Raw genomic sequence first — 16,400 nt, forward strand, 5'->3', positions numbered from 1 at the left:
TCCTATTTTTCTTCAAAATTTTTCCAAAAAAATAATTTTAAAAATAATTTAACTGAAAATTGGATGAAATGTTGATGATTTAGACGGCAGGGGGTAAATTGACGAAAAAAAAAATTCATATCCTTAATTTTCTAAAAAAAAAGAATAGGGGTCTAATTGAAAATTATGTACAAGTTCAAGGGGTATTTCACTAATTCAGTCTCAAATTTTCAGTTTTTCCCGCTCGTGGCTGCGTTGTGAGCAATAATGGTGGAGTCAACAGCTTCAGGAGCAGCAGCTTGAGAAGACGACGAAGACTGGGAGCTCGTGAATGAAGACGGCTTCGTTTTCAAACGCAGGAAGAAGCGCCGGGTCGACCAATCTGCTGACTCGTCGCTCCGGGCTCCACCGTCTGCGTCTGCCGCGGATCTACAGGAGGATGCCGAGAAACTCCGGAGAGAGCGGAAGAAGAAGTCGCTTTTGAAGCTCAAAACTCAGTACCAGGCGGAGATCGACCAGTGGGAACTTTTGTCGAGCACATTGCGCGCAGTTGAAGAGAGGACATGCCATCTTCAAGAACAACAACAGCAACATCGATTGACAGAGAAAGACCGAGAGAAAACGGCGTCGTTGGCTGGTTCGGGTCCTTCTGAGCTTCAAGGGTCGGAGTCCGTTTGTGGGTCAGTGGGGGATGAGCTTCTCTTGCAGTTAAAAGGGCATTTCTTTCCTTTGGTTTTACAATTGTTTAGCTGGTGAGGAATTATGAAAATTGAAAGATTTTGGGTCTTAGGGTTTTGCAAGGCCAGAAATTTATGCTCCACGACACCAATTCGGGGCTGAGTTGAGCTGATTTTGGCATTATTACACTTACTCTGTGGAAAATTGAGAACAAAGATTTCTGTGATGCTTGCTTTTAGTATCATCGGTGCTTGTCTTATGAACGTTGCCTCGATCCTTATTGACCTTAAAATTGAGTTACCAATGGAGAGTGAGGCGGAGAAGAAAGCTTTTAATTTTTTGGGTTACGGTTGTATGGTATGGCGAAATCCTTCCACGGTTCCACTGGCACAATATAATTGCAATCCTTAATCCTTCTTCCTCCATGCAGGCAGAAGCCCAGGAAGCTATCATTGGTGATGTTTCGAATCTGTGTGACATAGCGGAAGCAATGTGTAGTGAACAAGAGGAACAGATTACTCAATCTCTACTCGATCTTCCAATCTGGGGTTCACCACGGGAGCTCATGAATTCGCTATGTGAACCGTGAATGAATTGGTTCTAAGTAGCTTGTTGGTGGCTGTGGTTGTTTACTAAGATCTTGAAAGAAAAATTTGAAGCATGTTGCTCTTCCACTGGCAGTTGCAGCTGTAGCCTGTATTCATAAAATGCTCAGGAGGTAGGGAGTAGGAGATATTTTCTCATCACGTAACCTCAGCTCAGCACAGAAAAAGAGAGAGAGAGAGAGAGAGAGTGCACTGTTTCTTGGTTCTGATCGAGCTTAGCTTTTTGCTGATTGCTGTGTGTATTATTCTTAGGTTTTTTTTTTTTTTTTGGTTGGGGTCTCAAGATCTCTATAGCTCTAGCTCTAGTGGTGGGATGTTGTATATGTTCTATTGATCATAAATTGTATTCTAATTCATGCCTTCTTATAGAGATTACTTTGAGTTTTAGTTTGGGCCAATGTACTTTTGATTGAAACGTTGCCGTCAATAGAAATACAGAGACATTGAGTGTTGAAGGTCGTCTTTTCATTCAGTAGTGCTCTGATCTCAACATTCTCTACACATGGAAATAAAATTGATATTCAACTCCTCTTGGTCTCTGTTAAGGCTGGCATAACATAACTTCGTTCCCTTATAATAATAAATGGAGCATCTATCAAAATTGACAGTTGTACCTTTGAAATTTGGAAGTATAGGCATTCAAGCTGACAGCAATTGATCAAATTAAAGTCGTTCCCTTTTTTTTGGTAATAGCAAGTGAGCAACCACTCCGAGTCGTAGACCTGAACGGATTTGACTCTCCCCAGGGGGTGTTTTTCACAAGGTGGGATTCGAACGCTGGACCTCACTGAGGCCAGCTAACATTCGCCCACTTGCAGGCCTAGCCAGGATATCCACTAGACCAAACCCCTTGGGTAAGTCGTTCCCTTTTATTAATGGAGCATCTACCAAAAATTGACAGTTCTACTTTACCAATATAAAGCAATGAGAGACGGGGAGAGAAGGGCGGGAGGGTGTCAAGAACAAAACTGAAAAGACCCCAAGTACTCGCCTATTTTGTGAGAGTCTGAAGATCAACCTCATTTAGAAGAGAGGGAACGACTTGTCTCGGTTCAAGTTTAAAACCAGCCTTTTGGCAAGCATCCTCTAAGAGCTTCACTTGTGAAGGACCATCTGGGCAAAATACGACTACAGCCCCACCGCTACCTGTGAATTTGGATGCTGCACCCACCCTTCGGGCCACCTCCACCATTTCTATGTTTAAAGCGCCAAGAGCATCATCTCCAAACATGCTTCTGCACAACATCCATGTACCGGTACTGAGCAGCCATAAGATACATAAAATGCTAGCAAATATGAAGATGGTTCAAAACATAAGGTCTGACTCCAGCCCAGCTGAGTGTCATGTAGGCTGAGAAGTGGTGAGGGTAGTAGCTGGGTAAAAGTCTTATTTGCCCATCAAAAAAATATCACGTGCATCACATGTGATCAATTTTGACGGAGAAACTAACAGAATTGACGGAAAGGACAAGTGGTGCAACACGATATCTAATTGAAGGGCGACCATAACAATTTTTGGGGTTGAGGGATGAAAAATAAAGTGGGGTCTTATTTGGGGACCATGGCTACAATTTTGCTATCATTTTTTGTTTTTATTTATCCAGCTTTCTGGTCTGTCAAGGGGATTAGAAAGTGAATAAGATGTGGCATACAAATGTACAGTTTGTGCAATCAACCTTGTGTGGCAACAGTCTGAACAACATCATGTTGTGCAATCACCTTCCTTTTCAAATTAATTTCTTATTTACTCTAATTCAGTCCAAATAAACAGATATGAGAGCTTCTGGGATCAGAGTCGGGCAATCACATAATCAAATTATGAGTCAAAATGTAGATATCTCAAACCTTCTAAAGTCAAAATTACGGTTCATGAGCGCTGCTAGTTTAGTGTAGTCCTTTTCAAGTAATGCCGTCCTTCCTTCTAGTGCAATATTTGCAACTTCCGTCATGGATGATGTTATAAACTCGTCGCCATTGAGCCACCTTTGAAGAACCGTACTATGTACCCGCCCTTACAAATAAATAAATGTGTTAATTGTTGTACAAATTGCACAGCAGGTGGGAAACAATGAGAGAGCACTAACAACGTGGAAGGCGAACCTTCCCGGAATCACTTGGATTCTCGGCATAGACAAGGTGAAGAGGTGGGAGGAGACTAACATCCATGGGTGTGTAAATGCCATGCCCCAAAGTATCCATGTGCTCCTTGTCAAATTCCTAGGAAGTTAAAAAGTTACTACAAGTAGAAGCAATGTAGGGTCTGGTTGAAATTTGAGTACCATGTAAACAAGGCTACCATACACCTGGGCAACACGATCTTGAAGACCGGCAACAATTCCAAGTTGCTTCTCGGCACTAAGGACGAGGCCGGGGCGGACCTCGACTTTGATCAAATGCCTAACCTTGTAAAAATCAAGGAGGCAGCTCAGGGCTGCACACACACAATAGCACTAGACCCTGAAAGTCCTGTCTGAAAGTGAAAGAGAAACATCATTACTTGCTACTTTACTGAATCACTAAAATTAAGTGTAATGGAAAATTAACTCATAATACCTGGCGAGGGATATTAGTATCATATGAGAGAGTGAAATTTCGAGGCTCTAACTGAATCTCGTTTTCTTTGCAAATTGCCATCAGCAATCGGACGCCTCCATAATAACCCTCACTATCTAATCGATTCACCTGTTGATTTTCATTTTTATAATTCAATTCATTCGCAGAAACTGAAGATTTCGATTTTTGTGTAATTGCAATTCAAGTGTAGGGAGGTACCAGGTGGTCTAGGGATTTGAAAACGACGAGGTCGTGGGTGGGGTGGGGTGGGGTTGGATGACGAGATCATCGGACGGCTGCAAACACACGGTCGCCCAGAAGTTGCCAAGGCTGAAGGAGATCGTCCGGCCGAAATAAACGTCACTCGGGTTCCCAAGCAGGCCCACCCTGGCGTAGGCCCTGTGCTCGATCAACGACGCAGTTTCGCTCTTGGCCTGGTGGTCACCCATTTTCGATTTGAAAGTTCAGCTGACAACCACTGGATCTTCGAACTCAAACTCCTGCGTTTTCGGGTGAGCTGTGAGCACTTGTTATATTGCTGGCTGTCAATGTGCAGTCGTTTGTCTGACGTTGTGAATCAGGGGAGACTTCCTTTGCCGAAGGGGTTCAAGTTCCCAATCTTCCGTATTGTCACTATGAATATATATATTTTTTTTTAAGGAAAAGAAATATGAACCCCTGCATGGGACTTGTAACCCAAGTGAAAAAAGAAATATGAACTTTTGCAAGGGCCTTGTAGCCTAGTGTTAAGAGCATTTACCATCCGTTCAAGCTCCTAAATTCGAATCTCTCTTACAGACCTGAAGGATACTGGAAAGGGAATAAATTGAAACTTTGAACAATTACCAATAAAACGAGTATAAATTAAATTTGAGGAGGAAGAAGAAAACAGTTTGATCCAGAATCTTCGCGTATTAATGATAATAAATATCAACTGTACAAATTCCACCAGAAATGTACAAAGGCACAGCCAAGCATAAACCCCGTCCACCACCATCCATTCCATACCAGGAGGATGAATGATGAGATCACGCCATGAAATAAAAATAAAAAGTAAGACGTCAGCATCATCATCAGTCTTCCTCCTCTTCACCATCAGCAGGCAGCCCCATATCATCTCCAATATCTTCAAGCAGCTTGTCCACGTCCTCCCCTAACTCCAACAACCTTGCACTCAGTTTTCCCACCTTGGTCTGTTCTTGTCCAAGGCACACAAGAAGATCATTCAGCTCTGCCTCACTCTCCTTCTGAGCTTCTTCCCTTGCCTCTGCTCTAATTCCCTCTACATCTGGAATGGACGAAGACCCTCCTACGCCCTGCTGGCCTCTCACCTCCTTCTCCAGATGAAAATTCGCCTGTTCAAGACTGTTGTAAGCATCCGACAGGCTCTTCAGATCAGATTCCATCTTACCAGCTAAGCTTCTATACATAGATGCCTCCGATTCAATCTTGGCTTTCTCTGCCTTGAGCAACTCCAACCGCTTAGATGCTTCTTGAAGATCTCGTCTCAATGTCTCTACCTGGACTCTGTCTGATCCCGCACCCTGCTCAGGCCGGGCATAACTGCCCCCACCAGTCGATGCCACGTCCTCAGCCAAAGTTGCATTGCGACCAAGGAGGTCCTGAAAGACAAGAAAGAATATCAAACCAACCATATTTTTTAATACAATATATATTAAAGCATTCATACCACGGCATGCTTATTCCAGAGACAACTAGGGTACTCTTTTACATCACAAAGGGCACTTCTATCAAACTCAGGATTGAATGGTGTTGCATACGTGGTTGAAAATTGCATTTCTGGAAAATAGATGGAGGCCAACCCACACCATTAAACACCCATGGAGGCTCCAATCCACATCTTTGCAGAGATCTGCCCATAAGTAGCCCTAGCCCACATATGGCCGGATCCAAACACTTCTCTACTGATTGCCTCTTAAGTCCTAACTATTGTTGTAAGTTGTGACATACTCTTCAGAAAAGAGATTTCATAGTGCAAAAAATGACACAGAAAAAACGAGAAACCAAGAGCTTGTGTACACGAAACAATACCTGTATCTCAGAGCATTGCTTCTCCACAAATGCTTTCAGCCGCTTTATATACTCCCTATCACTTTCCTCACTCTTCTTTTCCAATTCTGCTGGCACCACTGCCACCTTGCTCTTTGGGTGACTGTAAACCTCAACGATTTTCTCTCTGATGTTCACCTCCAAGCTCCTAACAAGGTTTACAAATGGAGCATCAAAGATTGAGGAGAGAACTGGATGATCCTCATTTTTCTGATCCAATAAATTGTTCTCATCAACATCTTCAATCTCTACCATACTAGCAGAAGCAGATCTGGTTAATTGTTTACGGGGCTGAGTAGACCTCGCAGAGGTGAAAAGGAAGCTTTTCTGCATCTCATCAAACTTCAGAAAGTATGTCGTGAGCCCAACCTTCTGGCTTATAGAATCAACTATAGTTAAAGCATCCTTCCCACTTTCAACTGATTTGTTGTAGATTACACACTCCCCCAGAAGAACAGCTGCCAATCCCTTTATGTACACTGTAGTAGAGGAATTGGAGACCAACTCAAGAAGATATGTGATGTGGGGACGTGAATCTAGGAAGCAATTCACAGCACTAGGGAAATCAGATAGCCCAGTGACCAGCAATTTCAAGATAATTGGTTCAACATATGAGTTTCCACTTGATTTTCCATCTTTGTTTTTCATGGAAGAGGCAAGGGCTAAGTATTTTACCACACGGTGCATTAGAGGCTCAGGAGCACCTAAAGATGGTGTAGGTGCCTCGAGTTCAATACGCAAAACCTGCAAATTGTTTCATAAGATTAGAACATTGTAAGAGTGATCTAGTAATTGCCCATACCATTCCAAAAGCAAGAAATCCCAATAAAAATTTTAACTTGATGACGATTTTACTTCTTTTTCTTTTTGACGAGTGATAATACAATAAAGTGAGCATCAAAGGTAATGCAAGTACATGGTTGGCATAAAATCGGTAAATCAAATAATTACTACATCAGAAGACAGATCTCAGAAGACGATATAACTGCATACCCTTTCCTTGCACTGGATATTGTCCTTCATTACATGAGAAAGAACACTAGCAGCTCGGCAGCATGTCTGCACCTCAATATATTAGCTAATGGAACAGATATATTCTAGTCTTTTCCAAAACTCAGATACTACTGAAGTATTACATTACCTCAAGATCACCATCATTCTCACTCAAGGTAAGACCTTGTAATAGCATGCTGCAAGAGAATCAAATTATTGTAAAATTAATTAGCACAAGTAGCTTTTCCAACAAAGAAAGATGAAAAGAATAAGATGATCAAGCTTTAGCTGATGCAACAAAGGTTTGATAATTCAATCAAGCCTGAAATAATAAATAATAAACAGAGAATTTAGAAGCATGCAGTGAAAAAAGGCACATACAATACACAAACCTTCCAAAGGACATGTGCACATCTTCCTCAACAGGAGCATGTGCCATGGAATGAGGTTGAGGAATCAAAGTTGACGCTAACATAGTTTGGCCATCAGCATTTTTCTGATAAAAACCAGGTGGCAGAAAATTTATAACATAAAATTAGAAGTAAAAAGTACACGATCATGAAGCTGTAATTTTTGTATGCCAGTAATAAATTAAGTATGCCCACGAAGCACAGCAAAGTAATCAATGGTATAAGGAGCATATACACATTATCAACCTCACAAAAGCTCTTAAAAACATAATCTGCAGCAACAAATTCTTGCATACTGGATGTCCGCAAGATGATTCAAAGAATTGAGTTCAAAGCAGGTTCCTACGGCCCCTCTCCAAGCAATTTGCTTGAAAGGGCATCAAGATTCTTGGGATGTCCGGCAATCAGATTACCAATACATCGTAGTGCCTGACAAAGTGAACAAACCCTAACAATTACATCAATCTCTACAAGGAACTATATAAACATCATTACCAAAAAGTTCCTAAACCAAATATGTGTCGTCCTTTTGAAAATCAGTATTAATTTTATCACCTAGCATGCCACATAAGTTTCAGGGAAACAGATACGGAGAGTTCACGTAATTAGTCCATAATGACAGGCTCAAAGGTATAGCAATAAAAAGGTAAAGTACTTTTATGTCCAGCTGACATTGATTGGTCGTATATAATATAGTGACATACTATCAAAAGATGTGTTCGTTGGGTGGGGCTGTGTGTGTGTGTGTGTGTGTGTGTGTGCGCGTGTGAGAGAGAGAGAGAGAGAGGATGAAGAAGGTGAAGAACTATCTTACTGCACAACGGACAGCAACAGGTGCCCACTGGCTTTCCGCACCCAGCATTAGAAGATGGTCCAAGACTTTCTTCTACATCCAGAAAATTAAAAAATCAGAAAGACTACATATCACAGAATTTTTAATTTAGTGAGAGAGTATTATAGACTACCTGAACGAGGGTTGTCCTATTTGTCAGCATATTTGCATCTTTTCCATGATCAGCCTCCGAACCTCCCATTATTAGCAAATTAAGAGTTTCCAACGCACTGAGTAGATTAATTGTCTACTGGCATGGAGTTTAATTCAATGTCAACAACAAATTACCAGTAAGAGTTGTGCCATAATAAATAAAACAGTCTGCAATACAAAGTTATGAAAATCGAGTATCTAACCTTTTGTTGAGTGAAGCTGTAAGTACTCCCTCGTAGCTTCAAAATTGACATGAAGGGGTCAAATCCTATCGTCTCCCTCAGTAGTACCTGAATGACACATGCTTTTAATTAGAAGCAAAAAGAAACAAAATGCACAAATGACAACAATGATTACAAGAATAAGAGCAACAGAAAAAACTAAAAACCTGATTAGATGCATTCTTCCGAATAAGATTGTTCAGCAATTCAATACAGTCCTGCAGAAGTGTATTACATTAGAACCATTTCCAAAATCAATTGATTTCTCAATTTCTTTTAGAGATGAGCACGTATGAGAAATGGGAACTTGATTTATGAACTACACACACATTTTATTTTGTAACACAGTGTGCCAACAGCCATCCCTCTATAATCAAGGCATTAGAACATGACAAGTAAGTGTTTTACAAGTTTAGTATATAACAAACAAACGTTTGCATCCCTTGCAGTGAAATAATGGAAAATTTTTATTTTACCTATAAAATTTGGTGAAAATATCAGTATAGTTATAAAGTCTAAACCCACCAAAGAAACGAAGGCTTTTGATTCATGTCAATTTTACAAAATTAATCCGTAGAAGGAAGCTTGACAAGTGGTTTATCAGCAATGACACTTAAACAAGTCACACAGCGAATTAAATATGAAAAGAATAAGTCAAAGAGAATTACCTGCACAACAACACCACCATCGGAACCACCTTCTTCTTTGATGATGCTGAAAATCTTCTCAAAAGCACCTTCGAAGACCACAATTTTTTGAATTTCCTGATATCATAACAATCTATCAGTTAATAAAAATGTAAAAACACACTTTTCAGTTCTGATGGTTTAGCAATTGATAGCTTTTATGTATTAGTGTTCTGTTGTACTTTTGGAATGGACATCTTGCCCACTAGATTGTAATTTTATTGTTTACACCAACAAAATATTGAGTCTCTTTTCAAAAAAAAAAAGGAAAGAAACGCACTTTTCAGTCACAGGTTCAACAAATATAACTAAATAAAAAGAAGTGACTAAGGATCATGTGGGAGAAAAATCTCACCTCAGCTTCATGGGTCAAGTAAGTAAGAAGTAATAAGGCCTCATTTCGTATAACCTAGAAGGAAAACACAATAGTTCAGTATGACTGAACAACAGGAAAAGATTGATACCACAATCATATTTCAATAATTCATAGGTTCCAAAAGATTTCAAAAAAAATCCTCAAATAGAGAGATGACCAATAAACATGAATTTTAGCTTAAAAGTTAAATTGTAGCGAAACATGTTGATAATAGAGTTAAATGCAAAATGATAAATTATCATTCAGTGAATTGTACCTCATGATCCATAAGCATATCCATTAAGCGAGTTATACCACGAGGTATGGTCAGAATGGCTTCCTGTAACCTGAAGAGGAACTCAGAAAAAATTCTTTCTAAAACCACTAAAAGAATTCAAAAAAATTAGACTAAAGGGAAATAGTAGTTCTAAACTGATACCTATTTGGAGAATTTGTGAGAAGAGCTGTCAAAAGTTGAAGAGTGTAATATCGTACATAGAAATCCTCCTCTGACTGCAAAAACAACCAAAATAAATATAAACATTGTCAAACTATGTGCATGAACCAAAAAAATATAGCAAAAATCAAGCAAATTTAAATAGAATGATGAAAAGGATTTTGCAAATATAATTAGAGAACTCTAACCAACAAACTCAGAAGAAGTGAAATGTTGTCTGCTTCTCTGGAGAGCAGATCAGCGTTCATTAGAGCTGGTTGAATTTCATTCTTTGGGCCTTTTGCATGGTCAATAGGAGTCAAGGCACTTACAAGAGTTTCTAGGGCACCTCGAACCTGCATATGCAGAAAACATAAATGAGACTTTATGTATGAATATAAATTGACATTAAGAACTACGTTTGGAGGAAAATTCATAAGAATCACTGGGACAGGTGAAAAGGACATAACAATCACATTCGCATTCCAGAAACCTAAAAAGATGCAGTAAAAGTGAAATATCTCTATCAGAAAATAAAAACAGCTTCATCAGTGGCACCCAAACAGTTTCAATAAAACACCAGAATGGATTCTACAACATGATAACTCGGGAAAAACAATGAGATTAAGGGGAAATATGAAAAGAAGAAGAAAATTTAGCAACCATTTCAACATCATCGCGTTCTTCCTTTAATATGCCCATCATAACAGGAAAGCCTGCAAAAAAGAAAAAAATAAATGAATGAAAAATGTCATAGATGACAAACATAAAATGAAAAACTAAACCACTGTTGCAATTTGCAAACAAGAAGAGGAGCAATCACCCATTGCTCCAAATGCTAGCTGTGCATTAGAGCTTTCTGCCACAACAGATTGAAGCTCGAGCATAGCAGTCCTCCTGTCCTCTGACAGTTTACCATTGCTAATACAATCGAGCAAGCATTCAACATAGCTACATACTGAAACAATGACAGAGTACATTGGTCACATACCATTCAACAATTATAACTAAGCAACAGCGGGAGTAATGTGTATGGAATTTGGTGACAGAAGGAGGGAAGTACCTATCTTCATTTGAAGAACCAGATTTCTCGTTGCCAAAAACGAGCCCCACAACCCCCTGCACACGAAGCCATAAGAGACCAAACGAGTTTGTAAGGACAAAAGAAAGACAGAGAGAGAGAGAGAGAGAGAGGGAGAAGTTAGATCACCTTGTAACCAGAGACCAAATCCATTGCTGATTTCTCAGGGCACACTGAGACTCGAGAAATCCTGCAACCAAACACCAAGAAAATTCAGCCAATTTTAGCGCGAATTATCAGAGAAGCCCTAAATTGGAAGCGAAAATTGTTGAAACACAAACTGACTTGCTTGCTTGAGAAACTGAGACCGGGAAGATAATCAATTAAGCTGACGAATCGATGAGAGGGATATGAAGTGATCGATCTAATCTAAGAGATTCACTTTTGCTTTCGCGGATTTTTTTTGTTTTTTTTTGTTTTTTTGTTTGTGGTTGTAAATTCTAAGTCCTGACCAAAACGCAGAACATGGCACAGCTAAGTTAACACTCTTCCCTTCTCGCTGAGCCTATGGTTAATTATTAAGTTGGATGACATTTTTTGTCTTTTTACACAATAATAAAATTTACAGCTTAATTATTTAAGTATTGGGGTAAACAAAGAGAAGTGCAGACATCAAGTAAACTTGACCAAGTCTGCACTAATAGACTCTTCTCGCCAATGCAACGTACAGAACTTTAAAAGATTCCACAAAGCAAAGAGTAAGAAGGTCAGTGGACACTTGTTGCTATGAGGACGCAAAAGAACATATACAGTACCCTGCACCTCATCATAATTGAATGAATAAAATATGGAGAGCACTTTGATAGTAGCTTTACCAGGCTACTTGGCCTGGACAAACCCAGAAGCAGACACAGACACAGACACAATACCCATGTCTGAAGAGAACCATTTCTAGTCACTGGATGCCTTAGCACAACCTGTATAATTTGATAGTGTTCAGATCCCCAAAGCAACATTAGAGTTGAAGTTAAAGAAATTGAGTATACCAACCTCCTGATAAATAGCAGGGGCCCAGGAACGGAAAATGGTTGGAGACGCATCACTTTTATCCAAACTAAACTTGACTTGGTCACAAACCATGACTCCTTGTGCAACCTTGAGAATCTACAAGCAGAGACGAACCAACTTAAGCAAAATAAGAACAAAATTTAAAATAGAATCATAAAAAACAAATCAGGAACTAGGAAAAAAGTTAAAGATCACATCATTACCTCCTTCGTCTCATTTAGCGCACTAAAGTAAGTCAAAGAAGCTGTCAATTTATCCCGTCCCTGTGAAGTTGCCTTTAGAATTATAGAATTCTGTCAGCCATGTTTGATTGCAACATCATCTGATACAGGAAAAATTCTCCAGTAATCAGACTGGTTATTGGACAACTTTATGTCATCACTCTGCAATTCACATAAGAAACGAAAATAGCCAAAAACATAACAAGCTGCTATATAAAGCAAAACAGAAATTTCTATAGTATAATGCAAGACAGACATTAGCATCGGATGAGAACAAAGGACATTTGCAGAAATTCGGGCCAAAAGGAAGCAAATACGTAGAGAAAAACAGAGAATGCAAGAACATTATTCGACAAGAGAAGCAATTAATAGGACATACAATAACATCTTTCATAAGACGATCATAATTCACATTGTGGAAAGGAAAATGAAAAGAAGAAAGAACCCTACTAGTAAAAAATGCAAAGTAACTGGATATATCATTGTTTGAACAATGATACTGGAAGAATGCATGCTTTACCTCTGTAATGTAGATTTCTTCAGATGATCTTTTGACATGAAACTGAGGGATGCATGCGAGATTAGATTCAGGAATGGAATTGGTAAATTCAAAAAAGTCGCCATTGGGTTGGTATGGTAACTTTAATAGGCAAAAAAGCCTAGTCAGTTGTGCAAATTGATGCATGATGCATTCCCCTCTCGTGCAAATTGCAAATTGCAAATGATGAGATTATGTGCCTTTTCTTAATATAGTACAAGGTCTAAGTAATAAAACAGAAATAACCGACAACGTCAATAACCACTTCCACTATTAAGTATTAATTAAGTAGCATACACAACAGAACAGACACAATGCAAAGCCTTGCAAAGCCTTGAATACAGCACAGCCATGACAAGCTTTGTTCTCATTCCCAAAATCCTGTCATTTCTCCACCTCCAGATATGATCCACAATCCCAGCCAGCCAGGCAAAGCTTTTTTACTACATAACATAATGCACTTGTTTACCTTTCCATTGAGCAGCACAGCTGCCCAATTAACAAAGATGAGACCAGGAGTGATCCCATATTCACCGTGCACTCTAGAGTACTATGTATCATCATCATCATAAAAGGAGCAATCAAAGAATTAGTGCTTATGCGATTCCAGCAAAACCTGACACAAAACCCAAAATCTAATAGCCTATGGAGTCTATACAAGTGCTCGTAAGTACTAGACAAGGATTCTGTCAAGAGTTGCCTGCTTACCTTTGTTAGCTAACCAAAGGATGGAAAGCTCCTCCCTCAACATTATTGTTGCTAATTCGCATCAAACAGATCAGCCCAAGCTGTCATAGGCCTAGAATTTCTGAGTTTCTCCCAAGCACAAGCAGTACTATAGAGTATAGAAATACATTAAGCAATTCTCCTAGAAATACATTGCAACTGTAAACAGCTTGGCTAAGATTTAGTGTTCATATGAGTTCTCCAATACTTACTGCTGTCATTTCATTATCCTATTTAGGTACTGGCAGTGAGTAACCTTGAAACTATGGCTAGCTTTGTCATGATCCTAGACAAGCCCAGCTGAAAAGTATAAAACCCTTAACAAGTGTCAATCTTGTATATTTTTGCACACTTGTTCTAATCCATATTTTTAATATTTTCAGAAAAGATTGAAACTTGGGATTTCAGAAAAGATGTCATTTTCAATTGAAACCAGTTAACAGAAGGTGGTAACTGGTAAATTTGAAAAACAAAAATCCCAAGTTGAGAAAACAAGAAACTCCAAGAACATGATCGCATTCAGTTATAATACCCGCGATGAGCTAAAGGCGCAAAATCTAAAAAGCCAACTGACTACGATATTATAGCATGACCCAAATCACAAAACAACACAGAAGAATCAAGAACACTGTCTTGACTCTGAAGTTTAATGACAGGAAACAAACTGATAGCATTCTCAAACTGGTGTTCCAATGGAAAATAAAGAAAGAGAAAAGAAAGAAAAACCAAGAAGAAAAGAGAGAGAGAGAGAGAGAGAGAGAGAATCGTATCGTATCAACTGACCAGAAGACAATTGAGCCACATTCTCCTCAGGCTTGCGCATTGAGTTGCGAAGAATGGATCCAATGATTGCTGTGTAAAATTATAGGTTCCCATAACAGCACTGCTTCTGGGGCATTCTAATAAACATTCAAGGTAAGCTCTATATAACGTTTTATTTATTTATGAGAAACAAGCAATATACCTACAGACACCCGTCTCCTTCTCCAAACACCACACCTCATCTTTTTCCTTTCCTTTTCTGTGTGGCTAATGGATCTGAAGCCACAGATCGCCTGCCGACTACCTCTGCCTCTCAAGAAGCTCAGTTACTGAAACACACACAGAGAGTGGCGACTACCTCTGACTCTCAAATAAAAAGAAAAGAAAAAAGAGCATCAACAATGAGTGCACTACCAAGAAATGAAATTGAGAATTCAATGGCCCCAAACATCTCGTGATAATTAGCATTTCAAAAAGTACATTCACCACTATCAAAGGCACGGACTCGAAGCGCGGCAAGCCCATCTAAGTCAAGCTTAATGGAATTATGAAATATCTGAATTCTGGAAAGTTTGTCAATAAAAACTTTGCAGCGAATCACAGCTCCAGTATTTACATCAGTAGCGTAAACAATGAATATAATAGGAAAAGAAGTATATTCAGCCGATTAAAATATCAAACACAAAGCAAGTAGAATTAAGCATTCGACAGATAGATGAATGAAAAACTTACGCTATTGGCTTGCTTTTCTTCGTGATAATGCGGAGAGAGAGAGAGAGAGAGAGAGAGAGATAAATGGGTACGGAGAGAGGTTAATTTAGGGTTTGTTATGTAAGATTTATATTTGTTGCATACTGCATGTGCATGTCATGGTTCAATCTTAATTTGATTTGGTTTTGGTGAGGCAGAGGAGAGAGGTGAAGGGATGTCCGTGAGAGGGAGGGAGGGAGGAAGATGAGGGAGGAGGGAAGGGAGTTGTTGACTGTAACAGTGCAAGGAGTTTAAAGAAGTTAAAAAATTCGTTAAATGACGTGGCACATTCCTTATCGCTAGATAAATTTGGACGGTCAAGATGATAACAAATGCATAGGAAAAACGAGTTGGAGTCGCGTGTTGACGAACCGGAATTTAAGTAAGAATAGTAAATGACAAAGGGTAGTTTCGTAACTCTGGCAAACCCTAATTGATACTATATAAGCACACATCTATCTGACTCCGAACATCACGTTCTCTCTCTTTAGTTCATGTTCGTTTTCTTGTTCTCTCTTTGGTTCATGTTCGTTTTCTTGTTCTCTCTTTAGTTCATGTTCATTATCTTTCCCGATGATTCATGTTCTTTGAGATCTATCTTTCCCGATGATTTACTTTGAGGGAAAGATCTGTTCTCCGATTTGAATTTATGTTTTCATATAGAGATAATTTTTTCCGGTTAAAGATTTCATCTTTTTATGAATTAGAGATCTGTTCTCAGATAATTTTCTCTGAACATCACATTCTCTCTCTTTAGTTCATGTTCATTTTCTTATTCTTTCTTTAGTTCATGTTCGTTATCTTTTGAATAATCGGATGTATAGAGTTTATGAGAGAAATATGAAGTCTTTGAGTATCTTTCCCGATGATTCATGTTCTTTGAGATCTATCTTTCCCAATGATTTACTTTGAGGGAAAGATCTGTTCTTCGATTTGAATTTATGTTTTCATATAGAGATAATTTTTTCCGGTTAAAGATTTCATCTTTTTATGAATTAGAGATCTGTTCTCAGATAATTTTAACATCACATTCTCTCTCTTTAGTTCATGTTCATTTTCTTATTCTTTCTTTAGTTCATGTTCGTTATCTTTTGAATAATCGGATGTATAGAGTTTATGAGAGAAATATGAAGTCTTTGAGTATCTTTCCCGATGATTCATGTTCTTTGAGATCTATCTTTCCCAATGATTTACTTTGAGGGAAAGATCTGTTCTCCGATTTGATTTTATGTTTTCATATAGAGATAATTTTTTCCGGTTAAAGAATTCATCTTTTTATGAATTAGAGATCTGTTTTCCGATTCATATTTATGTTTTCATGTAGAGCTATTTTTTAGGGTTAA

At 38.8% G+C, this 16,400-nt stretch overlaps 1 protein-coding gene, 1 long non-coding RNA gene and 2 pseudogenes across 5 annotated transcripts; 1 reads left to right on the plus strand and 3 right to left on the minus strand.

The window, feature by feature from the left end:
- The first annotated feature begins 246 nt into the window (after positions 1-246).
- LOC148296139 (uncharacterized) lies at positions 247-1,818 on the plus strand (annotated as a pseudogene).
- A 98-nt stretch (positions 1,819-1,916) lies between these two features.
- LOC148296140 (glucuronokinase 1-like) lies at positions 1,917-4,512 on the minus strand (annotated as a pseudogene).
- Positions 4,513-4,707: 195 nt separating this feature from the next.
- LOC148296141 (golgin candidate 6-like) lies at positions 4,708-11,886 on the minus strand. 3 transcript variants are annotated; one of them, XM_088250814.1, is made up of 19 exons: positions 11,868-11,885; positions 11,182-11,242; positions 11,035-11,090; positions 10,795-10,929; positions 10,635-10,687; positions 10,181-10,327; positions 9,975-10,048; positions 9,813-9,882; positions 9,536-9,589; positions 9,163-9,258; positions 8,662-8,712; positions 8,477-8,563; positions 8,254-8,367; positions 8,103-8,171; positions 7,271-7,374; positions 7,027-7,075; positions 6,879-6,944; positions 5,868-6,629; positions 4,708-5,437 (listed from the first exon to the last, which is right to left on the minus strand). In XM_088250814.1, the coding sequence occupies exons 3-19, from the start codon at positions 11,042-11,044 to the stop codon at positions 4,889-4,891; spliced, it is 2,490 nt and encodes an 829-aa protein (XP_088106940.1). In that variant the 5' UTR covers positions 11,045-11,090; positions 11,182-11,242; positions 11,868-11,885; the 3' UTR covers positions 4,708-4,888. The 3 variants fall into 3 exon arrangements, with proteins under 3 accessions (XP_088106940.1, XP_088106939.1, XP_088106941.1); XM_088250813.1 differs by having other exon boundaries at positions 8,103-8,174; XM_088250815.1 differs by lacking the exon at positions 4,708-5,437 and adding an exon at positions 5,481-5,762 and having other exon boundaries at positions 8,103-8,174; positions 11,868-11,886.
- A 386-nt stretch (positions 11,887-12,272) lies between these two features.
- LOC148296142 (uncharacterized) lies at positions 12,273-15,033 on the minus strand. 2 transcript variants are annotated; one of them, XR_015834600.1, is made up of 4 exons: positions 14,510-15,033; positions 14,329-14,444; positions 13,528-13,607; positions 13,292-13,435 (listed from the first exon to the last, which is right to left on the minus strand). It is a non-coding gene; the product is annotated as an uncharacterized LOC148296142 (long non-coding RNA). The 2 variants fall into 2 exon arrangements; XR_015834599.1 differs by lacking the exons at positions 13,292-13,435; positions 13,528-13,607 and adding an exon at positions 12,273-12,382.
- Positions 15,034-16,400: the final 1,367 nt, after the last annotated feature.

The sequence above is a fragment of the Prunus avium genome, chromosome 3 (genome assembly GCF_965620075.1).
Source record: "Prunus avium chromosome 3, drPruAviu1.hap1.1, whole genome shotgun sequence".
Taxonomy (NCBI): Eukaryota; Viridiplantae; Streptophyta; class Magnoliopsida; order Rosales; family Rosaceae; genus Prunus; species Prunus avium.